This window comes from Sinocyclocheilus rhinocerous, unplaced genomic scaffold (genome assembly GCF_001515625.1).
Source record: "Sinocyclocheilus rhinocerous isolate Xijiao unplaced genomic scaffold, SAMN03320098_v1.1 scaffold78, whole genome shotgun sequence".
Lineage (NCBI taxonomy): Eukaryota > Metazoa > Chordata > Actinopteri > Cypriniformes > Cyprinidae > Sinocyclocheilus > Sinocyclocheilus rhinocerous.
This window is the reverse complement of record NW_015637122.1, coordinates 716,123-742,865: the sequence shown is the minus strand read 5'-3', so window position 1 is coordinate 742,865 and position 26,743 is coordinate 716,123. Positions and strand designations below refer to the sequence as shown.

Here is a 26,743-nt window from a genome sequence, read left to right as displayed (position 1 = left end):
TTTTTTTTTTGTTTTGTCTTTTTTTTTATTATTTTTTTTTAATTTTAATTTTAATTTTAATTTTAATTTTAATTTTAATTTTTATTTTTATTATTTATTTATTTATTTATTTATTTACAATTGTCCAAAATCTTTCTTTTTTGCAAAATCTTCATCTGATTGGGAGGGGTGGGGGTACTAGTCTGCTTATCTCAAAAGAATGGAAATTTGATCCTTTACCATCTTTAACTGGCAACAGATCATTTGAATCACACGCTATTACTATTACAAACCCTGTTAAACTCCACTTTTTAGTTGTTTATCGTCCCCCAGGTCAATTGGGTAACTTCTGGGAGGAGTTGGATGTGTTACTCTCCCACTTCCCTGAGGATGGTACTCCTCTGATAATACTCTGCGACTTCAACATCCACCTAGAAAAACCCCAGGCTGCTGACTTCGACACCCTACTTTCCTCATTTGACCTCAAGTGAGTGTCTACTACGGCTACTCACAAATCAGGTAACCAACTAGACATTTTCTACACATGCTACTGCTCCACGGACAACACTTTAGTTCCCTAACAAAAGCTACTCTCGATGCTGCGTATCAAACGCTAATGAGAACATTCTTTGTTCGACCGGTTGCGAAGCACGTGTGTCAAACACACCAAGAATTGGTTTAAATAACCTTGGTGAGTTACGTAATTGATTATGTGCACCTGCAGGTTATAAATAGATGTGAAACGGACATACTTTCAGGTTTCTTTGTCTTCGAGACCGCTTTGTGTGTGTGTGTGTGTGTGTGTGTGTGTGTGTGTGTGAAAAAAAGGAAATTAGATCATGTCTAGTGCATCGGTTAGGAGATGCTTGCCACTGTGTGCACAAGTTATCCTTGATGATGATCCACATGATTATTGTTTGGAGTGCCTCGGGGAAGAGCATGCTATTGCTCTTGAGGACGCTGAGTGTGAGCACTGTGAGTCATTTCCTATCGGAGTGCTCCGCTCGAGGCTTGCTATCTTTCGAGAGGGGTGAGCCTCGGCGTCCTCATTAAGATCGTGGGGCTCGCGCGTCGAGCTGGCTGAGAGACGAGGAGTGCGTGAGCCTCCTCTCTCTCTCGCGCTCTCCCCAGATCGCGAAGTCCCTGCTCCCGCTGCTGAGGCGCGCCCCAGCGCTTCTTCAGAGCGAGACGAGGACGCGGGTTCTCTTGCCTCCAGCGATATGGAGACCGAGAGCGCCACCTCTGAGCGCTCCAAGCGCGACGACAAAGCGTTTGGGGAGTTACTCGAGGTGGTGACTAACGCAGTGGCCAGGCTTAAGTTAGACTGGCCACAGGAGCAAGAGAACCCCAGGCACTCCAAATTAGACGACGGGTCTTTTTCCCAGACCTCTATGAGGAGTTGTCTCGTTCATGGAGTAAGCCTTACTCCTCGCGTATCTTTGTACCCACAACGTCGATTTATTCAACTATCGTGGGTGTTAAGGCGCAGGGGTATGTGACGATGCCTCAGGTGGAGGAGACGCTCATGGGCTATCTCTCCCCTGGGAGTTGTTGTCACTTAAAAAGCCAACCCTCCCCACCAAGCCTTGCAGTGTAACATCGTCGCTGGTGGGGAAGGCGTTTCAAGCAGCGGGTCAGGCTGGTGCTGCCCTGCACACCATGGCGGTTCTGCAGGCGTACCAGGCTGACCTGCTGAAAGAGCATGGGCGGGAGTATTAGTGAGGAGGCATTTTCAGAGCTGCGCCAAGCCACGGATCTGTCTCTTCATGTGACCAAGCAGACGGCCCGTGCCATTGGCCGTTCTATGGCTGCGTTGGTTGCCACGGAGAGACACCTGTGGCTCAACTTCACGGGCATCAAGGATAGGGACAAAGTGTTCCTCCTTGATGCCCCCGTGTCGCCTTCTGGCCTATTTGGCGACTCCATGAATACGGTCGTCACTAGGTTCAGGGAGGCCAAGAGACACACAGAAGCTTTTGATAAGTTTCTTCCCCACCGTGCTCAGGCGTCAGGGCTGTCGGCCACCCAGCCCCAACCCAATCCGGTTTCTCTGCGGCGAGAGTCGCAGAAGCAGTGTGGCGAGCCGTGCACCCCCTCGTAAGGACTGGGGAGTTGCTCGCCGATCTCAGCAGCCCAGCAAGAAGCCGGATCTGAGGACGATTATTTCATCCAAGAAGAAGTCCTGAGGGTCGAGTGCCCAGGACTGTGGGGGTGTAGAACGCCATAGAACGTTTTCCCCTGCCAGACAGAGAGTCAGGCTATTACAGCCGGTATTTTCTGGTTCCCAAGAAAGATGGGCGGGTTGCGTCCAATTTTGGATCTTCGCGGGTTGAACCGCTACCTCAACATTCAAAATGTTGACGATCAAGATGATTGTGTCTCAGATCCAATCGGGGGACTGGTTCGTGACAATCGATCACAAGGACGCATATTTTCATGTCGAAATCTTGCCACAACACAGGAAGTTCCTGAGGTTCGCTTTCGGGGGCGTAGCTTACCAGTATCGGGTTCTTCCATTCGTCCTAGCTTTGTCTGCCCGCACGTACACGAAATGCATGGATACAGCACTGGCTCCTCTGCAACTCCAGGGCATCCGCATTTTAAATTACATGGACGACTGGCTGATTCTGGCTCAGTCTCAAGAGCTTGCGCTTCGACATCGGGATGTCGTCCTAGCTCATCTCGAATCTCTGGGGTTGAGACTCAACGCCAAGAAAAGCGTTCTCTCTTCTGCTCAAAGGACTACGTATTTGGGGGTTGTATGGGATTCGATCACGATGCAGGCACAGCTGTCTCCTGCACGCGTCAAATCCATTCTAAACGCCCTAAAGAACATCAAGCTAGGCCAGAGAATTACTGTTCATTACCTTCTGAGGGTTCTAGGTCTCATGGCAGCTGCATCCACGGTGATACCCTTGGGCCTCCTGCACATGAGATCGTTTCAGTTGTGGCTCAGAGCCAGGGGATTTCATCCAAGGGCCAATCCCCAGAGGCAAATAAGGGTTACGCACCAGGGGTTTCGTACCCTTTCTATGTGGTTCAGACCCCAGTTTCTGACTTTGGGTCCCACTCTAGGTCTGTGTTGTCGTCGCAAGATGCTAACGACAGATGCTTCCCTCACGGGTTGGGGTGCGGTCTTGGATGGCCGTCCAGCCCAAGGGATCTGGAGAGGTCATCTTCTCGGCTGGCACATCAATTGCCTCGAAATGATGGCTCTATTTCGGGCCCTGAAATACTTCCTCCAGCAGTTAAGAGGCTACCATGTCCTAGTGCAGGTGGACAACACGGCGGTAGTCTCTTACATAAGTCACCAGGGCAGACTGCGTTCGCGCCACCTGAACAGGCTAGCGCAGCAGGTTCTGCTTTGGGCACAGGACAAGTTCCTGTCCCTCAGGGCGATTTACATCCCCGGGCATATGAATGTGGGAGCAGACTTACTGTCCAGACAAGCTTTGACACACGGGGAATGGAAACTCCACCCCGAAGTAGTCAATCAAATCTGGGAAATATTTTACGAAGCAGAGGTGGACCTCTTTGCTTCACAGGAGATGGCACAATGTCCCCTCTACTTCTCTCTGACTCCTCCAGCTCCACTGGGTCTGGACGCCATGGCCCATATGTGGCCCAGATGGGGTCTTTACGCATTTCCCCCGATCGCTCTGCTCTCGGGAGTCCTGGCCAAGGTCCGACAACAGGGGTCTCGTCTCTTACTGATAGCGCCCCGTTGGCCGACCAGAGTATGGTTCTCAGATCTAATATCCCTCCTCGATGGCTCGCCGTGGGCGATTCCGGTCAGGAGAGATCTCCTATCTCAGGCACAGGGGACGGTATTTCATCCCCGGCCCGAGCTCTGGAACCTTCATGTCTGGCCCCTGAGGGGGACCAACTAAGAGATGCTGGGCTTCCAGCCGACGTATTAGAGACTATTCTAAATGCTAGGGCTCCCTCCACTAGAAGAAGTTATGCCTTCAAATGGCACATTTTCGAGAATTGGTGTATGGCACACCATGTAGACCCAGTTCACTGCCAAGTTGTTTCAGTGCTGGAGTTCCTGCAAGAGAAATTGTTCTCAGGCACATGTCCTGGTACTCTCAGAGTCTATGTGGCCGCCATTTCGGCTTGCCATGTTCTCATTGATGGGGTTTCTGTGGGAAGGCACCATCTAGTTACCCGCTTCATTTGGGGAGCTAAGCGGTTAAGGCCGCCCACGAGAGCGACAGACCCTTCATGGGACTTAGCTATTGTGCTCGAGGGTCTGGTCGGGACCCCTTTCGAACCACTAGAGTCAGCACCGAAAGTTTCATTCTTGACCATACATCCGGTCGTTCTTGAAGCCTTCTGCCCTCCGCCGTTCACGACAACGGAGCAGGAAAGACTTCACTTACTGTGTCCAGTACGTGCTCTTCAGATTTACGTCCACCGCACCAGCCAGTGGCGTAAGTCGGAGCAGCTTTCCATATGCTATGGGGGCCGCAACCGGGGGGGGCGGCTGCCACGAAGCAAACTATGTTACATTGGGTAAGGGATGCAATTGCCCTAGCCTATGAGGCGCGTGGTCAAGCTTCACCTCTAGGAGTTAGGGCCCATTCGACCAGTGGGGTTGCATCTTCTACGGCTTTGGCAAGAGGTGTCCCCTTGCAGCAAGTGTGTGATGCGGCAGGTTGGTCCTCTCCGCACACATTTGTCAGATTCTATCATTTTGGATGTCCATGCTACTCTGGGCTCACATGTCCTTGAGTCAACATCCCATAGGCAAGTCTGAGACCTTTTTCAATGCTTGTGCGCACACACTACACAACCTTGGGGGGGTCCAGGCACTTCCAGTGCGGCGGCGTTGGTAATCTCTTTCCCATTAGCGCTTGATACGCAGCATCGAGAGTAGCTTTTGTTAGGGAACGTCTCGGGTTACTTGACTGTAACCCTGTTCCCTGAAAAAGCGGGAACGAGATGCTGCGCCTCAATGCCGCATTGTAGACGTGCCTGGGCGTCTCTTCAGACAAAGCGTAACCTGAAGGTATGTCCGTTTCACGTCTATTTATAACCTGCAGGTGCACGTAATCAATTACGTAACTCACCGAGGTTATTTAAGCCAATCCTTGGCGTGTTTGACACACGTGCTTCACAACCAGTTGAACAAAGAATGTTCTCATTAGCGTTTGATACGCAGCATCTCGTTCCCGCTTTTTCAAGGAACAGGGTTACAGTCAAGTAACTCGAGACGTTACTCCATTGCACATCTCAGACCACTTCCTCATCACTTTGACCCTCAAACTGACTCCTAACACAACTCGCACTCCTCCGCAGATCGCATTTCGGTGTAACCTGCGCTCACTCTCCCCCTCTCACCTATCCTCATTTCCCCCACCCGCTCAGTTTTCAGCACTGGACACTAACAGTGCTACTGACACTCTTTGCTCTACTCTAACATCTAGCTTAGACAACTTTTGCCCCCATTTCATCCAGACCAGCACTCTCCACCCCCTCTGCACCCTGGCTGTCCGATGTTCTCCGTGAACATTGCGTTACACTCAGGGCTGCAAAGAGGAAGTGGCACTAATCAAAAAAACTCTACTGACCTTACTTTGTATCAGTCTCTCCTCTCTTCCTTCTCTGCAAATGTCTCCACTGCTAAAACGACATGCTACCACAATAAAATTAACAATTGTTCTGACTCTAGCACACTTTTCAAAATGTTCTCTTCTCTTCTTTGTCCTCCGCCCCCTCCTTCTTCAACTCTTACAGCTGATGACATTGCAACATTCTTCATAAAAAAACAACAACCATCAGCAGCCAATTCTCCACACCTCAAACTGACAATCACATCATAACACATACACACTCTCTCTCCTCCTTCTCTCCTCTCTTGAAGGCAGACATTTCCAAACTTGTCCTTTCCAAGCATCCTACTACCTGTCCGCTTGATCCTATCCCCACTCACCTCCTTCAGGCCATTTCTTCTTGAGTTATACCTGCACTCACTCACATCATCAACACCTCTCTTCACACTGGTACCTTTCCCACAGCATTTAAACAGGCTCAAGTAACCCCACTGCTTAAGAAACCCACTCTAAACCCAGCACTTTTAAAGAGTACAGATACTCATTCAAAAATGTAGTGAAGTAAAGAGTAAAAGTTGCTAATATCTTTGATACTCAGTACAACTACAAAGTACCCAAAAAGATACTCAAGTACAGTAACTAATTACATTTACTCCAATACTTTACACCTCTGCTCTTTTCACACTGGTAACTTTCCCACAGCATTTAAACAGGCTCGAGTAACCCCACTGCTTATGAAACCCACTCTAAACCCAGCACTTTTAGAAAACTACAGACCGTTATCCCTCCTTCTATTCATTGCAAAGACACTTAAGCAAGTTGTGTTCAACCAACTCTCTATGTTTCTTGCACAGAACAATCTCCTGGACAACAACCAATCCGGCTTCAAAAGCGGCCACTCAACTGAGACTGCCCTGCTCTCTGTTACTGAAGCACTGAGACTGGCAAGAGCAGCTTCCAAATCCACAGTACTCATCTTGCTGGGTCAACAAACCTTCGGATCTAGTTCTACCTAACTTGAACAGCTACAAAGATCTACGATGTGGAGGAAGTAATCCCACTAGCGATTATCCACTCAGACCCAGGAAACGCAGTAAACGGGGTGGAGTTCATGTAAAGCTGATCAAACACTCTCTCTCCCGTATTCCCTTGCCGTCCATTATTCTAACTAATGCGCAATCTCTTCGTAATAAAACGGATGAGTTGCAAGCTCATGTTAGACTCCAGCCAGAATTTAGAGATTTGTGTCTATTGGCCATCACGGAGACATGGCTCTCGGACAGAGACTCGGACTCGGACATTACTATGGACAGGTTTGGTGCTCCGGTGCACTTGGACATAAATGCTGGTGCTACGTGCATGTCGCGGGGAGGAGGAGTTTGCCTATATGTAAATCAAAGGTACTGTAAGAACATCATTGTGAGAGAAAGACTGTGTACTCAAGATGTTGAATTACTGTCTGGATCGTTACGCCCTTCATACCTGCCACGTGAGTTTCCTCAAATATTCGTTACTGTTGTCTATATTCATCCGAAGGCAAACGGTGATAAAGCTTCAGAAAGTATATTACAAGTAACCTAAAGATTGCAACTTATTTCTCCCGATGCACCAATGTTAATTATGGGTGATTTTAACCATTGTTTGCTGGATAAGACCTTGAGAGACTTTTACCAATATGTCACATGTCCAACCAGACATAATAGGACTCTAGATTTATGTTATGGTTCCATAAAGGGTGCATATAAATCTCTCCCTCTTCCCCCGCTAGGCGGGACTGACCATAATTGTATTCAACTTGTCCCATTGTATCGTACAGCCCTAAGGAGGGAGAAAATTTTAATCAGACAGTATAAGAACTGGACTGAAGATTCCATCTTGACCCTACAAGGGTGTTCTGAATGCACTGATTGGGAAATGTTTAAAGAGTCATGTGCTGACATAGATGAACTTACTGATGTTGTTAGCTGTTATGTGTCCTATTGTGTTGATAACATTATTCCTGAAAGGTCTGTAAAGGTGTACCCAGATAACAAACCATGGATAACTAAATCACTCAAGGTGCTGCTTAAAGAAAGACAGCATGCATTTCAGAAAGGAAATCTTTCTGAGTTAAATCAGTTAAAAAAGGAAGTGAATTGGAGATACAGTAAATAAGGCAAAGTTGCATTATAAAGAGAAGAAAGAACGGGAGTTAAGAAATAGTCATTTGGGCTCAGTCTGGGATGGCATGAAAACCATAGTTGGGACAAAGCCTAAAAGATATTCTAATATAGTATTGGCAGGGTATAGAGGTGGTTTTCAGCTTGCACAAGCATTCAATGATTTTTTTGTAAGGTTTGATACTCATGATTTTGAGAATATTCTCTGTGAGCAGAAAAATTATTTAATTGGTAATAGACCAATTCCGTTTAAAGAACAGGATATTATTAACATGTTTAAACATTCAAAAGCTAGGAATAGCTCGGGCCCTGATAATATTGAAGGTCGGCTGCTTATCTCCTGTGCAGAGCAATTGGGATCTATTTTTTATTATATTTTTCAACTGTCCCTTACTCAACAGAAGGTGCCGAGATTATGGAAATCCTCTACAGTCATCCCAGTGGCTAAAAATAATCATCCAGTAGAACTAAATGATTTTAGACCAGTTGCGCTGACCTCTTTAGTAATGTTCGGGTAGAGGATGCTACGGCCACCTTGTTGAATTTGGTACTTAAGCATTTAGAGGGAACTAATGCTAGAATTTTATTCGTTGATTTCTCATCTGCTTTTAATACGATTCAACCTCACATTTTAGTAGAGAAACTTTTGAGCTTTGGTTTTGATTTTTGTATCATTGGTTGGATCCTTGACTTTCTAACTGGTCGAATTCAGAGAGTAAGGGTAAATGGGTGTTTGTCAGAGGTACTGTCTTCATCCACAGGGTCCCCTCAGCGATGTGTTTTTTCTCCACTCCTGTATATTTTATACACTGATGATTGCAGGTGTAGGCATGAGAATAGATTTATTGTAAAATATGCAGATGATTCAGCTATTGTCAGCCTCCTCCATGCGGATGAAAATGACCATGGCCTCGTGGTAGATGATTTTGTTCAGTGGTGTGATAATGCATTCCTGCAAATAAATGTGTTAAAAACTAAAGACATGCATATTGATTTTAGGCGTAATCAACGTGATATAAAGAGAACCACTATTAAAGATTAGGAGGTTGAGGTTAGTAAATATACTTATATGATCCACCATATAAGTATATTTGGGATGTGTGACTGATAACAAGCTGAATTTTAATGTCAATGTGGAGAAGATTTGTAAAAGGGGCCAGCAACGTCTGTACTGTCTACGGAGACTGTCCAAATTTAACATTGATAGATCCCTGATGACTCTGTTTTACAAATCTTATATTGAGTCTGTTTTAACATTTGCTATGTTATGCTGGTATGACAGTCTTAGTGTGAAGGCAAAGACTGCATTGGTGAAAATAGTTAACACTACCAGTAAGATTTTAGGAGTTCAGCAGAGTCATCCTACCGACCTATATAATCGCCAGGTAGTTAGAAAAGCCCAATCTATCTTAACGGTTACTTCCCATCCTCTCTACTCTGAGTTTCAGTTTTTACCCTCAGGTTCTCTGTCAAGATTTCCTTCTGTTAGGAGTAACAGGTACAAACATTCATTTATTCCTACTTCTATCTCTTTGCTAAATTCGGGCAGGTGGGGAGTAGGTGGAAGCAGGTAGTTGTTTGGTCTTGTGTTGTCCTGTGTTTTTTTTTTTATGTAATTTTTAATGTAATTTTTTAAGTATTGTAAATTGTCTTTTTTGTATGCTGGTCTTGCTGTAAAACCAATTGCCCTTAGGGGACATAAATAAAAGAAAGAAAGAAAGAAAGAAAGAAAGAAAGAAATCTTACCTCTCATGTAGGTCCTTCAGGGTGTCTTGGAGAGGGGAGGTTTCTAATGGCGCTTTTCCACTGCATGGTACGGCACGGTACGGCTCGGTACGGTTCACTTTTGGGGGGTTTTCCACTGGGTACAGTACCACCTCGGTTGGGGTTCCAAGCGAACCGTACCGTTACCAAAATGTGACGTGTAAACTCTGCTGATCACAGATTGGCCAGAGAGAATCGTCACTACCTGCGTCACTGAACTTGCGACACAAACACAAAAGAACCGCTAGATTTAAATCAGCACAGCCAGCGAAGGATCGAACGCAACTGTTTTGAACAAGCGCACCTTTTTTAACAACCAAAAAGTGGCTGTTTCGTTGTCTGTTGAGGAAGTACAGACGTTCCTCTTGTTGATAGCAGAGGAGCGGATCCAGCGAGAGCTTGATGGGGCGACGTGGAATTAAAAAGTTTTTTAGGAGTCGCGGCAGTAGAGGTGGCTCAACTATAACGACATGTGAATAATCCCGCCCACTCTAAAGCGGTACTGAACTGCAGTGGAAACGCAAACCGAGCCGAGCTGTGCCGTACTGAGCCGTACCGAGCCGAGTCATACCACGCAGTGGAAAAGCGCCATTAGTCACAACTTCTTGCTACTGGGGTTCCTCACGGCTCAGTGCTTGGACCACTTCTCTTCTCCGTCTACATATCATCATTAGGATCTGTCATCCAGAAACATGGCTTTTCCTATCACTGCTATGCTGATGACACTCAACTCTACTTCTCATTCCAACCAGATGATCCAACAGTAATTGTTCGCATTGCAGCCTGTCTGACAGACATCTCTGGCTGGATGAAGGACCACCACCTTCAACTCAACCTTGCGAAGACAGAACTGCTTGTGGTCTCAGCCAACCCAGCACTTCATCGCAACTTCTCGATACAGCTAGGTTCGTCAACCATAACTCCTTCTAGGACAACCAGGAACTTTGGAGTTGTGATTGATGATCAGCTAAGCTTCACAGATCATATTACTACAACGGCCCGGTCCTGCAGATTTGCTTTATACAATATTAGGAAGAATAGACCCTTCCTATCAAAGTAGGCCACACAACTCCTTGACCAAGCTCTTGTTCTCTCCAGACTGGACTGTTGTAATGCTCTCTTAGCAGGCCTTCTGGCATGTACTATCCAGCCTCTGCAACTGATCCAGAATGCTGCGGCAAGAGTGGTCTTCAATGAGCTGAAGAGAGCGCACGTCACACCTCTCTTCATCAGTTTGCACTGGCTGCCGATAGCCGCTCGCATCAAACTCAAGGCACTGATGTTTGCCTACAACACAACCACTGGCTCTGCACCAAAGTACCTAAACTCACTAGTTCAGACTTATGCGCCCTCCAAAAGCTTGCGTTCAGCAAATGAACGACACCTCGTGGTACCATCCCAAAGAGGCACGAAATCACTCTCACGGACCTTTACCTGGACTGTTCCAAGCTGGTGGAACGACCTGCCTATCTCAATTCGAGCAGCTGAGATCAAAAAATGTCTAAAGACACATCTTTTTTGTCTGCACTTGACTAATTAATGCTAACATTTTCTTATTCTATTTGTCTCTTTTTCTGAAGAAAAAAACAACAACTGATATGTGTACTGTGCTAGACTATCTGAGACTTGTTACAGCACTTGTATACTGTTGCCCTCCTATTGGTCTGAATTGCTTATATCTGCTCTTCTCATTTGTAAGACGCTTTGGATAAACGATTAAATGTAAATGTAAATAGTTATTGTGTTTGGGCCCCATACCTTCTTTTGCGCACAAAAAGTATTCTCGTAGCTTCGTATAATTACTGTTGAACCCCTGATGTCACATGGATTATTTAAAGATCTCCTTGCTACGTTTCTGGACTTGGGAACATTTCAGTTGTATTGCTGTCTATGCAGGGTCAGACAGCTCTCAGATTCCATCAAAAATATCTTAATTTGTGTTCCGAAGTTGAACGAAGGTCTCACGGGTTTGAAATGACATGAGGGTTAGTAATTAATGACAGAATTTTCATTTTTGGGTGAACTATCCCTTTAAGAATGATGTGGATTTACACAACTGTAATTTATTACATTAGCAATAAATGGTTAGCCAGCTTTAGAACATTAAGAATGGGTGTCTCAACTGTACCATGGTACTGTTTCAATTGTACAATATGGGTACAGTTAAGACAAAAATGCACCTTATGGTTATGAGCTAATTGTGAAAAATATAGGCTAAACTACTTTTATTATTAAACTATTATCAATTTATGATATTTAAGTACACAAGCAAAAGAAATATAATGTGAAAGATCACTTCATTTCAGCATCTAGTTTTTGTGTAGTGATGAAAAAAGCAGAAAGTGTCAGTCTACCCTACTGTTTCACATAGGCTACCATTTGGAGGCAACACACTGTGCACACAGCAATAGGGGGCAGCACCGTAACAAATAATGAGGGCAACGATGCGTGCTAAAGCACTTGCAAACTGAGCTTTGTCTCTCACTTATTCGGAAGATTACATCCGAGACGGCCAGATTGGAGGGAAGGCCTTACACTTTAATTTGCAGAGCGAGACACAGAAATGGGCCGTGATGTGGTCTTAAAGGCGGTATGAAGCCGGATAGTGCAGAGATCAGATTTGTTGGAGAGTTCAAGACGGTTTGCAATAGGGGTGATGGGGGCAGGGGATATCTGGATCCTCTATAAAAACCCGTGAGATTCCTCCTGCTGGTCCAGACGGAACCGATGAAGGTGATCGCATCCGCCGCATCCCAGAATAACTCGACTGTGATTTTGAGCGCATCCAACAGCAAAGCAGCAGTGAGGGGAATGAGGAGGAATTTGATGCATGTATGAAAATCTGACACTGGTGCACCACTGTTGGCCTCTTTCACGCCGCGTAATGGAAATAGCAGGATAACGGTATTCCAGCGGCTTTTTGCTCCTAGTGGCCGCGGCACCGAGAAAAAAAAAACGGGTCAGCCGTGAGCACGTGTTTTTGAACTAAGTTAGTCATCTGTCTGATCAGATCGGCGGAATGGTGTTTTTGAGATGTCACCGGAGCAAGTATATATGGGCCACTCTGGGTGTGTTGGCGTTTTTGTGGCTCTACATCTTCCCCGTGTACAGGATACCCAGCGATAAGGAAATGGTGGATGAGGTTCTGCGGCAGGGACAAATCTGGACCAGAAACCAAACCGGAGTAGATCTTTACAGGTATTTCAGTGCTTTTAGATTCGTCACATTAAAGTATTCATTCATTGTGAGCGTATCTGTGATGTGCAATGCCGCATATCTTAGATGAATTGGTACTGTGATGCGATTTGGAATGACATTTTAGTCTCAGTAGTCTCTCTCTCTAACTGTAATTAAGTAAATGGAGCGGCTGCACTCAGTGTCTCGTCCATGTAATCTGTCTCTCATGCTGACATACGAGTATTGCTGAGTGCAGACGTATCCCCCGAAAAACCGATTAAGAGAACGCACATGCGCAGAGAGGTAGACGCGTTTGAATCTGTCTCCCCGCTCTGAACTCCCGGAAAGGCTCGTATTTGTGACTTCACAAAGAGGCTGATTCTGTTATTAGATTTGTTACATTTTATTATGATGATGATCTCGGTTTGAAATTTGTTGCGGCAACTGTTGCAAAAATGATTAACGTTCTATAATCAGCATATCATACTTTATTAAATTTGAAATAAATCTGTTGATCAAAATCGAAAAGAACATAAAGGTCTTTAAAAGTCTTTATTCACCTTTCAATAAATTAAGACATTATTCAGTCGGAGCAGAAAGTCTTAAATTCATAGTCATGGAATTAGAAGTTGCATGCATGGAGAAAAAAACAAATAAAATAAATAAAAAGTAATAATAATATTCTTTTACTCCGTGTTTTTGTCTTGTTTTCAAGTTACAAATGTCGAAACTTTTTTAAGTCGAGACACGTTTAGAAAAGATGCTAAATGAAGGTATTACGTATTGTTTTCTGAGAAATGTATCAAAATGAAGTGAGTTTATGCTTAAAACAAGAACATATATCAATGGAGTCAGAAAAATTAACTTATTTTCCCTTTGAAAAGGTAATTTTTCTGACCTCATTTGCAGATATTTGTTCTTCTTTTAATCATAAATGTACTTCATTTTGATAAATTTTAATGTGACCCCTTCCATTAATTCCTTGAATTTTCTTTGTTTGGTCTTACAAAGTCTTAAATTTAACTTAACAAAGCTGCAGTACTTATTTATTTATTTAACTGAGATGCTTTCCAATTATGCTTGCTTTCATATTTGTAATCAACTTATTTTGAGTGTAATTGTGCAGAAATCTCTGCTGAATAAAAGATTTTGTGCTTTTAAAAATGTTTGTTTGTTCCCAGTCCGTAAGAAAGGCCATTTTCAAAAGCCTTTGCTTCTGCTTTTTTTGCAGGAAGCTGCTGACAGAATGCTGTGACCCAAAGAGGATGTTTGCAGTTACTAAGGAGAACTCGCCAATAGGCAAAGTCTTGTGGTACGATGGGGAGATCTACCATTATCACACAGTCAACAATGAAACCTACCCGTTCTTTGTTCAGGTACTATCTTTCATAAAAGTCAATGAGCCAAAAATATGACTAGATTTTGCTGCAACAGCTTTATACTAGGATATAGATCTAGTAGTGGTGACTGGTGATTCTTGTGAAATGTAATCATTTATCTGAATCCAAGTCTGGCATCAGCTTTACATTTTGAAACAACATAAGACTCAAAATAGTAAAACAAATATTAAAGGGGTCATATGATGTTGCTAAAAATAACATTATTTTGTGTATTTGGTGTAATGAAATGTTTATGCGGTTTAAGGTTCAAAAAACACATTATTTTCCACTCACGTTTGAATCATCAGTGGCAAATCCTTTAAATATAAAAAACTTACTTCTGTGAGTCAGAACAGCCGGCATTGTAGTCTACTCTACCAGGATCAGGAAACAGTCCTCCATAAAATGCGCAGCACACATCTGAATATTTGGTTTGAACTGTTCTGGAACAGTGTTGTAAATATAACTTAACCACTGTTTTCTAGTCGTGTCCTCTTTTGGAAGACCAAACATAGTAGTTTTGCTTTCACAACGAAACACACAACGGCACACACGGCGTGAAAGTGAGCGGCGGCCGGAGGCCTAGAGTGAGGAACGGCCGGCTGGCTAGAGTGAGCGGAGACCGACTTGAGTGAGTGGCGGCCGGCGGGCTTGAGAACGGTGCGGGCTTGCGGCAACCACATGTGAAGACCCGGGCTGAACTCCACTTCGTCCATGGTGAAAGCCGATCCGGCGATCCACACTCTTTGGATTTGAGACTTTAGTCTTTGCAACTTTACAGATCTTCTTTATGCACCAAGAGCTTGTAACACTCCAAAGAGAAGGAAAAATTGAAATCGCATCATATGACCCCTTTAAACAGATAATACTTCCTTGTGTTGACTTCCTCGGTATCACTGTATTTTAACATTAATTCATGTTTGCTTTCACACATTTCTGCTGTCATACATTATATACCAACATTCTGCCCACCCTTAGTTTCCATCATAAACCTCTATGTAATTCCTGATACAATTTTTAATGCATGACAGAATGGTGTAAACCGTTCCAAATTCTTGTTCAAATTCAAGATTATATGCTCAACATGTACACACAAGTACGGTTAAACATAAATTCAGCAGAACCAAACCGTGATTTTTACGCTGAATCGTGAGCAAATATTGTTGGTTTCTTTCAGTATTACAGTATTAAATTAGTAGATATTTTGTTGTCCATTTAATTGTACATCGAATAAAAAAATGAAAGTTTCATCACTTAGTAAAGTAATAGCACATTTTAATGGTGTTTTAAATCTAGTTGCATATTTTTCATATGTGAAGACCTTCGTATATTCAACAGTTACCTGAAATTACAGATAAATGTCTGGAATGGTTTTGCTATAAAACATATTTATGAATGTGGAATTGTTTGAAAGCAAAGCAGTTGGTCCTTTTTTTTTCTTTCCACCCCCACACTCCTTGAGGCTCAGCTCAGCACTCCGCCTTCTAAAAATAAACAGGCATGGGAGAGACACCCGCATGGGCCCTGATTGTCCTGTACTGGGCACCATTCTGCCTTTCATTCGCAATGTTCCTCCTACACAGTCTCAGAGCCCACGCAGATGGACACACAAACACACAACGCATTATCCCACACACACTCACAAACACACCAGCCTCACTCTAATGTAGTTACACTGTGATTTAGGACGATTATTCAATAAGATCTATGGGCTATGTGGGCCATGTTACTATGGACACAATGTCTTTTTTTTTAATAAAAGGGATAAATGAATAATTTTATTGAAGATTTAATGGGACATTTGTGCCCAGAGAAGCCATTAAAAAGATTTACATTTACACACGTAGTCTTAAAGGATGTTTACTGTCAATCTCAGTATTATGTTTCAGCATACGTCAGACTTACTGTAATTGAATTTAACCATCTGCATGTAATGTTTACCATTACATTATGCATCACTGACACAGATAAGAGAGCGCCGATATGATCCTACTGGAGCTTCATTCTTCTGAGGGATTTTTGCATGACGTTTCACCGACTGGTATCCAAAAAATTTGTCATTTAAAGTGCATTTACCTGTAATCAAAGGTGTACATCATTGCATTAACTAAAAACATCTTCCAGCAATGTTTGAGAATCACAAACCCTGAAACAAAAGATTAGGACATTTACAGGATGAAATATACAGTAGTTTCAGTAGATTCATTTAGAGAGTGCTGATGTATAGTATGAATGCACTGGGATGTTCTAGACCAGGGGTGTCAAACTCAATTCCTGGAGGGCTGGAGCCCTGCAGAGTTTTGTTTGCAACCCTGCTCCAACATACATACCATGTAGTTTTCAAATAAGCCTGAAGGACTTGATTAGTTGGATCAGTTGTGTTTAATTAGGGTTGAATCTAAACTCTGCAGGCATTTTTTCCCCTGTGATTTATGCTTTAGCCTTCTATTTTGTTAGTGGAGAACAGAAAATAAATCGATTGACTTGATGTTAACTTTTATGGTGGTTTCACAATGTTAGTTCTTAATGTAGGAATGCCAGAATGACTGAAGAAAAGTTTAAAGGGGTCATATGATGCGATTTCAAGTTTTCCTTTCTCTTTGGAGTATTTTATGGACGACAGTTTTTTGAACCTAGAAGAGTACAAGGCTGGCTGTGCACAAAGGCTGTTTCAAAAAAAAAAAAAAGGGTCAATTCCGACTTAGCAATGACAATCTGGCACTTCTGAATCGGCGACTGTAAGTATGTTTTGTTACTAGTTTAAGACAATAATGTACAGTATTTGAAAAATAATGTGTTTTTTGAACATTAAAGCATGTCAACATATTCTGTTACACCAAATACACAAAATAATGATCTTTAAAATAGCATCATATGACCCCTTTAAGCATGATGATGTGCATTTCTCATCCATTTAATAACCCTTTGCAATGACAGCCCAAAGAAGCCAAAGTGCATTTGCTAGCACTTTGTTGCATTATTCATTCATAATTCATTGCCATATTAAATCAAAACTAATTTTCTTATAGAGAAAGTAACTGTAACTAAAAATAGTTGCGTGACATAGATTCCGATTTGAGATTACCTGGGAGAGAATGAATTTGTAGCTTCAGAGAAACCACATGGAAGAGAGGAAAGAGCATAGGTTACAGTCTGCTTTTAACATATTCCTTGTGACTAAATGGCCTTTTTGGGAAGGAACTGCCTTAGTGATTACTCTTTATCCCTTCAAACTCCTTGCATATATAACGGTTTGTATAAAAGGAACCAAACTGTTGAATAACTGTATGTTTGTGGTGAACATTGTCTAAGCTATTCTACTTTCAATGTGTCATCTCTCTTAAACCTATTGCTGACCACCGATCCACTGCCTCAAAATTCACCTCTCTGGCATGTGTGTTTGTGCTCTGTCAAAATGCCATTTGCTTAGTAGTAATGTGTCATGTATGATATGTGTGTCTGATCAAAATGTTTAAAATGTTTGTTTTAGTAACTAGTATGACATATTCAGTAAATGTTACCTACACTCTGAAGTAGAATCCATAGTATAGCTGCACATCTTTGACTACATAATTTTGTATTAGCACACCAAGTCAGTTGATTTACTGATATAAATCAGTAGACCCAAGCCATATGTAGGGATGAGAATGTGATACAGACTATGGGGTAAGCCCTTCTGTCCTGGACCAATAAAAAAAAGCCTCCTAATCATACACTAGAAACCACCCAGAAAACCTTTGCAACCACTTAGCAATACAATAATAACCACTCAGTGCAGCTTAGCAACAGTGTATCAACTCCCTGCTAACTACCCACAACACTCTGGAAGCACAACAAATTAAACAAAAAAAAAACTACAACATAGTAATCTGCTTTTGATTTATAGGCTTTTTCTTTATTTGAATCTATAACTCCTGTAGAAGGAAAATGTCTGATGATGAGTGTTTAGTTATGTATGTGTGAGGTGAGATGAAATTGGTGGCCTGTAATGCAAATTAATTGCCAGGGGGTCTTACAAAGGGTCTTTTTATGAACTGTTCACCACTCTTTGAAGTGTATGAATATTGAAGTAACCTTGATTTGAATATGTATTCATCAAAAGAAACAAATGGAAACGTACTGTGTGTGTGTGTGTGTGTGTGTGTGACTCTTTATTGCTTCGACCCATTTGTGTAACTCCCACTGTTTTTATGTTGCTAGGATACACCATTGCAGCTTCCTCTGAAGAAGTGTTCGGTTGTGGGCAATGGAGGGGTCCTGAAACACAGTGGCTGTGGAAAAGAAATTGACCAAGCTGACTTTATCATGAGGTGAGAAGATGGTAATATTTGTTTGAGTGTCATATCATATCAAAAATCATACAGAATTAGTTTTACATTTATATTTATTCATTTAGAAAACGCTTCTATCCAACTATATTTGCAGCACATAATGTCAAGTTTGAATATAAACATTAGTACACAAGCTAAAGCAGAGATTTAATGCAGAAAGAGTTTGTTTATGGATGTGGTTTAGAAAAGTGCTTGAGGAAAAGGTATGTCTTCAACTTTTTTGAAAGTAGTAATGGTCTCAGCAAATTGGATGAAGGCAGGCAGTTTGTCCCATCACAGTTGAGTGAAGGTGCCTCATTGTGAAGGAATGTTTTGTGCCCCTCATTCACTGACTGTAAATTGCAGAAGGGAAGATTGAGGTAGGAGGCTCCATTTCCAGTTGTAGTCCTCAAAGCTAGCATCAAATCCTTGAATTTGAAGTAGGCAGCTACAGGAAGACAGTGAAGTTAAACCTAGATAAGTATGGTGTGGAACCTCTTTGATTGACTGAAGAGCAGATGTCCTGCCAAGTTATGTATCATCTGCAGAGGCTTATATGTGCTGACTAGAAGGCTGGCCAATAGAGCAAGTGTTTAGACAAGGAGCTGTGCAGTGTACCCAGAAAAAAATAGTCTGGTTTTCCTGATATTAGAAAGCATTAACCTGCATGACCAGGCTTTTGTTGAGATGTTGGTACTGGTCATCAAACACTTCCACCAGGTTCCTTGTCCTGGTTGGTGTTAGTGTTGATGAATCCAATGGAACAGTGATGTGGTGGTCGACTAACTGGTTGGCTGTGATTTACGAGCTCTGGGGTCGCAAGGTTGAACTGGAGGTGACTTTCCTCTATCCAAGTTGAAATGACTGAAGGGCAAGCATAGATACAAACTGAGACAGTGGGGTCATCAGATTGGAACAACTGGTAGTGCTGCATATTAGTTCCACAGTTATAGGAAAAGTCATGTGCCTTTTTGATCAAGCATAGTGAGGTTGTGTATATCAAGAAAAGGAGAGGATCAAGCACTGAACCTTGAGGCACCCCAGTGATTAGCTCAGACACCCCTCCTCTCCAGAAAACCATAAAGGATCTGCCCGTGAGATAAGGCTGAAAACAGTGAAGTGCCATACCTCTGATGCCCAGGTCAGGATAGATGGAGTCAGTGAAAGATGGGAGAGAATCTGGTCTAAGGGATGGGAGAAGAGGGAAAGAACAGAGTAGAGGACTGCATACAGGCGGTGGTTGGTTGTGGGTATGTGGTGTAGAAAAGAGGTCACTGAATGTTGTTGGAAGATGTATTGGTACTAAGTGACCTTGGCAGCAGAAACACAGAGGAGAAAGAGGATAGGAGAGATTGATATGTGCTCAGGTCAGCTGAGTCTTTTGACTTGGCCATATTATTCTCGGTAGCTCAGAGCTTGATCTGATGGTCACAGAGAGATCAGTGAACCAGGGGTTAGAGGATGTCATAAGTGCTAACCCAGGGGTGCCCAATCCTTCTCCTGGAGGGCCACTTTTCTTGCAGATCTCCAACCTGCTTAGAAGTTTTTAGTGATCCTGAAGACCTTGATTACCTGGTTGCTGGCCTGTGCTAACCTGTGATAGAGCAGACATTCTCAAGGCAAGATGTTAATATGGAGCTGAAAGTATTAGTAGCATCACAATAAGACGTGGGACTTTTATTAAAGTTTTCACTTTATTAAGAAATAACAACATTAAAGGGTTAGTTCACCCAAAAAATGAAAATTCTGCCATTAATTACTCACCCTCATGTCGTTTCAAACCCGTAAGACCTTCGTTCATCTTCGGAACACAAATTAAGATATTTTTGATGGAATCTGAGAGCTGTCTGACCCTGCATAGACAGCAATACAACTGAAATGTTCCCAAGTCCAGAAACGTAACAAGGAGATCTGTAAAATAACCCATGTGACATCAGGGGTTCAACAGTGTTATATTGCTGTCTATGCAGGGTCAGACAGCTCTCAGATTCCATCAAAAATATCTTAATTTGTGTTCTGAAGTTGAACGAAGGTCTTACGGGTTTGAAACGACATGAGGGTGAGTAATTAATGACAGAATTTTCATTTTTGGGTGAACTATCCCTTTAACAACATATAAAAGCTTTCTTGTGACATAGACTGAGAAACATCACTTCCAACAAAACTTTTTCTGCATTCTCTATCCCTCTCCTCTACCTCTAGATGTAACCTTCCTCCTCTGTCCAAAGAGTACACCACTGATGTTGGTACCAGAACACACCTGGTGAGCGCGAATCCTAGCATTATTGAAAAGAAGTACGTGTCTTCTCCTTCTCTCTTAATTATGTTTTTGTCTTTTCTTAATTTGGGGGGTTATGGATTCATGATTTATTTAATTACAATACTAATATTTCAGTAGTGCATATCGATAACAATGGAAACAATAATTTAGATTTCAAAGCGGCACCTTTCTACTCGACCTGGAGATTACCGTAGGTTTCATAATAGATGCACATCATTATTTTTGTCACAGCAGGCTTTGCTTTGGTGACAGCACTACTGAATATAATCAAAATTGAAATTGTTCAATTGTAATTGTTAGCTTTTTTATCACAATTATTTTAGTACTGACTTTGCACTGATACTTTTGACATCCCTAACACCTGTTTCAAACCGCAAGCTTGAACTTGAACACTGCAGCTGCAGACTCGCCAGAGTATTCAGACTGGAAGCATTTGTACAGCGTCACAGCAGCGGCTCCAAAGCTATATATTTCTTTACAAAGACAACTATAAATTTGTTTTTGGAAGATGGTCCTTTATAAACTTGAAAGTTTTAAAGTCTTGAAAGTTTGTTAACATGGGGATTCTCATGAAATGACCTTTTTCATGATATTCTAATTTTTTGAGATGTACCTGTAAATGTTTAAACAACAAACACAACCAAGAAAACAGCTCAAATCATGTCGTTTCAGTAATACTTCGATATAGAATGTGCTGTTTATAATGTTTTTTTTTTTTAAATAATACACCATACTTTCACCCAAAATAATTAAAAACAAGTTTAAATGGGTAAATCTTCTAAACATATTTTTCATTTTTCATTTCCTGACATACTTCAATTCTTGCTAAAACACACTAGACATGCTTATCCTGTGCATTTGTAACACATCATATTTATTTTGCCAGTCAAAAGTCTGCTGTTACTTTGAGTGTGAGTAGTGCAGCAAAAATAGACTCGTGGTGAAACCATCGCTTCCGTGCTGCTCATGCGACGCTCCTGCTTGACGCTCACGCGTTGCTCTTGCTCCAGTGGTGAATGCACTCGTTTATTATCATGCACGCCGAATAAAATATGCGCTGCTCATGCTTGCGGTGTGAAACCGGTCTATCTTTTTAGTCAAGAGACAAATGTCTGATAAATTACATTGTTGTTTTGACTCTGTATTTTTTATTTATATATATGTTCTTCTGCAAAACTGTGGTACTTCAATAAAGTAATGCTTTCTCTCATTCTACTGTACCATGTTTTTCTGTTACAACTTTTCTATGTCTTGTTCATCTTAGCTTACAATTACATTGCACTGTTGTCTGATAGTGTTCATAAAGCTCTTCTATATGTGAAACAGCCTGAGCTATTTGTGGTTTCTGGGGTAGTTAGTTGCATGCGGCAACGGCAGGAAAACAGAGACAGAATGGTTAGAAAAGAACACGCAGTTCTGCAAACAGCTGGCTACGTCTTGAGGGATGAATATTGACCTTTCTTCGTGGATTAGCATGTTTACTACTTGCATTAGCTGGCAGGAGATCTCCAAAGTGCTTTGTTAGTGCCAGGGTCAGTACCAGGTCTTTTTATACATTATTATATTATTGATATTATTAAAAACAGCATATTAATATGCTTGTGTTGTAATATGAGTGTTCCTAAAGGTATATGCATTCAGAAACAAGCTTAAGCTCAGACACTTTATTTATTATAACTTGACTATTCACACAGTGCCATGGAAATAACGAGATGTTTAACAAGATACAGTATAAATAAAGAGCTAAAGTTAACCAGTAATACAGTTAGTTAGATTTCAGTTAGGGGTCAGTTCAATCATTTATTCATCCATTGTGGCCACAGTATCTTTAAATGAAACAATTTGGTTACAGAAAAATAGTTTTTTTATGTGTATTTTGAAACATTTTTTACTTAAAGAACACATCACTCCAAATTGACATTAAATGGAAAAATTGTGTATCATTCCTTTTTTTTCCCTATCAGCTTTCAGAACCTACTATGGTCCCGCAAATCCTTCGTAGAAAGTATGAAGGCATTTGGTTCCAGCTACATCTACATACCAGCGTTCTCCATGAAGCCTGGCACTGACCCCTCCCTGCGGGCATACCACACCCTTGCAGACTCCGCCTCCAGCCAGACCGTCCTGTTTGCCAACCCGGACTTCCTGAAAAACGTTGGTCGATTCTGGAAGAACCATGGCGTCCATGGCAAACGGCTGTCCACAGGGCTGTTCCTGGTGAGCCTTGCCCTTGGCTTGTGTGAAGAGGTAACCACTTACGGTTTCTGGCCGTTTTCGGTGGGGCTGGATGAGAGACCGGTTAGCCACCACTATTATGACAACATTCTCCCATCCTCAAGATTTCACACCATGCCTGAGGAGTTCCTGCAACTCTGGCACTTGCACAAGAGCGGCACGCTGCGTATGCGGGTTGGTGATTGTGCAAAAGAAGGACAGGAGCCTAAGAGGGAAAAATAAGTGGAAGTGTTGCCAGGGGCAACTCCGTATATCCCCAAAGGAACAGGATGGCCAGGACGGCGATTAGCATGTGAATACAGTGGGCTGTGAAGTGGTGTCCCACCCCCAAAGCTGGGCCTCTTTTTGGTGTCTATATGCTTGAACCTCAACTGCTACCAACACACCCCACCCTCTTGTTACCAAGGGACTGTTGTAAAGACTTGCATGTGTACCCATCCTCATGTATGCACTCACTGGAAGCTTGTTGTGTCCGTCTGTAGAAGTGCCGAGGTGATGAGGGGCTCAGGTGTCATGTGACCTATTTAAACTGCATCCACCAGCAGTTGGACCCTTGAATCTAAGGACTCTTTGTTCACTTAATATAAAGACAGATTGGGGGAGGGGCTGCTTCAAACAATGTCTTAAGAACTTTAAATGGGAACTTGGAAATTGGGAGCAATGCTTTGATCGTTTGGCATTTTTTGTTTTGTTTAGTCTTGAACACTGATTCTTTTAGAGTTTTGAGGAAATGGAATAAGGAATAATGTGAAAATCTTTCTCGCAGTGTTCACATATACACAAATCAGTGTAAAACTACAGGTTTAGCCTGGAAAAGGGAAGGCATTGAATGTACAGCCACATTTTAAACACCCGTTTCAAAAATTTGAGACTGCTTTAAAATGACGGCTGCAGTTCATGTATTATTGTGAATATATTTCTAGTTTTATTTATTTTTAACATTCAGTGAAGTAGGACATTTACTGAGAACCACCTTGTCAGTCTAGATCAGTCATGAAACTCATTTCTTACATGACCATAGTGTTTTGTCAGTTTGGACTGGGAAGTCATGGGTTGAGAGACTACATCCAGTTGGAAGACTTCCACAAAATGGATGGAGGCCTAAATTCTGTAGAAGAGTGAGTGAATTGTTTGTGTACCGATGGAAAAAGTGCGATTGAGTTCATGGTGACACCTGTGGCGGCATCTTTAAGTATAATATGTATGTGTTTGAATTCAGTCATTTGATGTTATGCAGTGGTGTAATAAGCCCTCGTCACATGGTCGAAGGGGCACCAATCATACGATAAATGTTTTTTTGACTGCTAAGGTGCTGGACACCTAGTCCAGAACGTGTAAATAATCAATCACCAGTTTCGTTACGATTTCCACAAGAATCATGGGTTCTCTGAATGTAATGGCAGCCATTTTGGTAGTCTGCCCAGAAACTTGATTCCTTGACTTGTTTTTTTTTTTTCGTTAAACAGGGAATTAAATTTAAATTTGTAGGTGCTAGCTGTAACACATGCACTCCAGCTTAGTCTTGATATATCATCAGTGCAATAGGTATGACTGGTAGGAGAATGCACTATTATGTTGATATAAAGCCAGAAACCTAAGTATTTATAGGGTTAGTTCACCCAAGAATTACAATTGTCATCAACTACTTACCCCATGTCATCCCAAATAAGAATTTCTTTCATCTTCTAAACACAAATTAAAATATTTTTCATGAAACTGGAGAGTTTTGAGCTCCATTGAAAGCCTACATTTTCATGCTTCAAAAAACAAAAAGATATAAGACATTGTAAAAGCAATCAAGCGGTTTAATCCAAGCCTCATGAAGAGGCATAAAGATTGAAGTTATACATAAAGATTGATCAACGCACACGTGTGCATGTGAGCATCTCGAAATATGGTAAATGGAAGCCCAACTGTTCTTTTCTTGATGCCCAAGAACAAACCTCATTGGTTTTCATTTGCACTTTCTGAAACGTCAAAGTTTTGGTGTGATGGACTTTCAATGGAGGGACAGAAATCTCTCAGATTTGTCTTGTGGGTTTGGAATGACATGAGGGTGAGTAAATGACAGAATTTTCATTTTTAGATGAACTATCCCTTTAATGGGAGAACAGAGTTGCCTTTAAATGTGTCTGCCATTTAAAGCAGGTGTGTTAGCATTCAGGTAGCTAGCTATAAGACAGCTTGACTAACTTGCTTTGCGAGATTCTCTTAAAACTGTTGTTCCACTATCTAATTCTACATTCAGTTTACACTTTCATTTCCACTACATGAAAAAAAACTGAATGTAGCATAATATTACCCGTGACAACACTGAGAATGTGTACTTGAAACTGACTGAAATGAGTTCTGACAGATTTTTAGCTAGAAGTTGTTGTGTATACATACATGCTGTTTGTGCATTAATATTGACAAGCTCTACAGTGAGCATAACCGGGTCACATTTCACCCCAATCAAAAGAAAAATGGCAATTAAGCACATTTCCCCTCCATGTTCTCATTATCGTAATGTGTTTTTGAAAAAACTAAAGCTCAAATAAAATAAATAAATAAAGATTGGCATAAATGAAAGACGGTACAGCAAATAATGGTGCATAAATACTTATGCTTAATTCCAGGAGTGTTAATGGTCATGAAAACATTTTTTTAATTTTGGGGTGAACTATGACCCGGACTTGTTCTTAGCAAGTTTTTTGAGACTCGCTCTGATAGCAAAGGAAATGTGTGCACTCATCTGAGTATCTCCAGAAATTTCCATTACCATAGTTTCACACTTTAAGCCAATGAGTGCCTTTATCAATATTAAAAAGGCTATGGACATCATTTTATCAAGGACAAGTTTTTAACCAAATCTAAGGATTATTAAATTTCCCCCCCCCCAAACTCAGACTTAAATAACCTCACAGAATTGTTTTTAAGCATTTTCAACCAAGGCTGATGTGTAGAAATGTTGAAAGACCTATTAATTTAATAATTTATTATGATTTGTGATAAGTGAATGGATGTGAGTTTCAAAATATGTTAGCATTCGGTTGTAGAAGGACCAATGTACATTACTGTAATTTTTTTAACATCGCTTAATTGCCAGAAGACCACAACTTTAGCGTACATGAAGCTGGGGAAAGTGTTAATTGCTGGAGCTGATGATTTATTTATTTTTTGTATTTATTTTTTTTTGCACCTTTTTGTGGTGTTCAGTATTGTGAATGAGTGAGGTAGTAGTTTGTAAGTAGGCATGCACGACTGTGATATGTAATTGGTTTTTGAAACTGATTTTGAGTGAGAAACTCACAAACAATTATGTATTTTACGTTCTGCCCTTTGAGCCATATGAGGGTGTGTGCCCTGTTGAAACTGAGCTTATACCTCAACTGTACTATTCACTGTTAAATTCATTGAAGCTCACTGGAGCTTGGAGCTTAGATATTTAAGTACGTTTTACTCCACTAAGCTTTAAATGTGTCCTGTCTTCTTGGCTCAAGCAGTTGGTGTTTGTACTTGAGCATGTCATCTACTAACAGTAAACCAGAACAGGGCTGGACGTTGTTTACGTGCCACCTGGGTTATGCCAGTATTGAAAATATGATGAGAAAAAAGCAAACACACTGCTTTCAAACAATAAAGACGTCCTGTCAGCTCATTCGCTGCAGTATGTGAAGTCGATGAATAACAGTCTGTCTAAATGACCTCAGAGGAAGCCCTCCATTTTAAATCAGACAAAAAATATATATTTCCTGTCCAATACATTTTTGATGTCAGCTGTCTCCATGCAGATGGCCAAATGCAGAAGACTCATTGTATTGATCAAAGGCGTTATTTGTTGGACAGGCTACTGAGAGACACAATGAAGAGGGCTAGAAATAAATATTAATAATGAATATCCCATATCCATACATTTGTA

The 26,743-nt window shown here is 41.7% G+C and overlaps 1 protein-coding gene across 2 annotated transcripts; it reads left to right on the top strand.

Annotated features, from left to right (window-relative positions):
- Nucleotides 1-12,323: 12,323 nt before the first annotated feature.
- LOC107748471 (alpha-N-acetylneuraminide alpha-2,8-sialyltransferase-like) lies at nucleotides 12,324-25,339 on the top strand. 2 transcript variants are annotated; one of them, XM_016563253.1, is made up of 5 exons: nucleotides 12,324-12,658; nucleotides 13,869-14,013; nucleotides 18,217-18,326; nucleotides 20,529-20,621; nucleotides 22,572-25,339. In XM_016563253.1, exons 1-5 carry the CDS (start codon nucleotides 12,480-12,482, stop codon nucleotides 23,062-23,064), a joined length of 1,020 nt encoding a protein of 339 aa, XP_016418739.1. In that variant the 5' UTR covers nucleotides 12,324-12,479; the 3' UTR covers nucleotides 23,065-25,339. The 2 variants fall into 2 exon arrangements, with proteins under 2 accessions (XP_016418739.1, XP_016418742.1); XM_016563256.1 differs by lacking the exon at nucleotides 20,529-20,621.
- The last annotated feature ends 1,404 nt before the right edge of the window (nucleotides 25,340-26,743 follow it).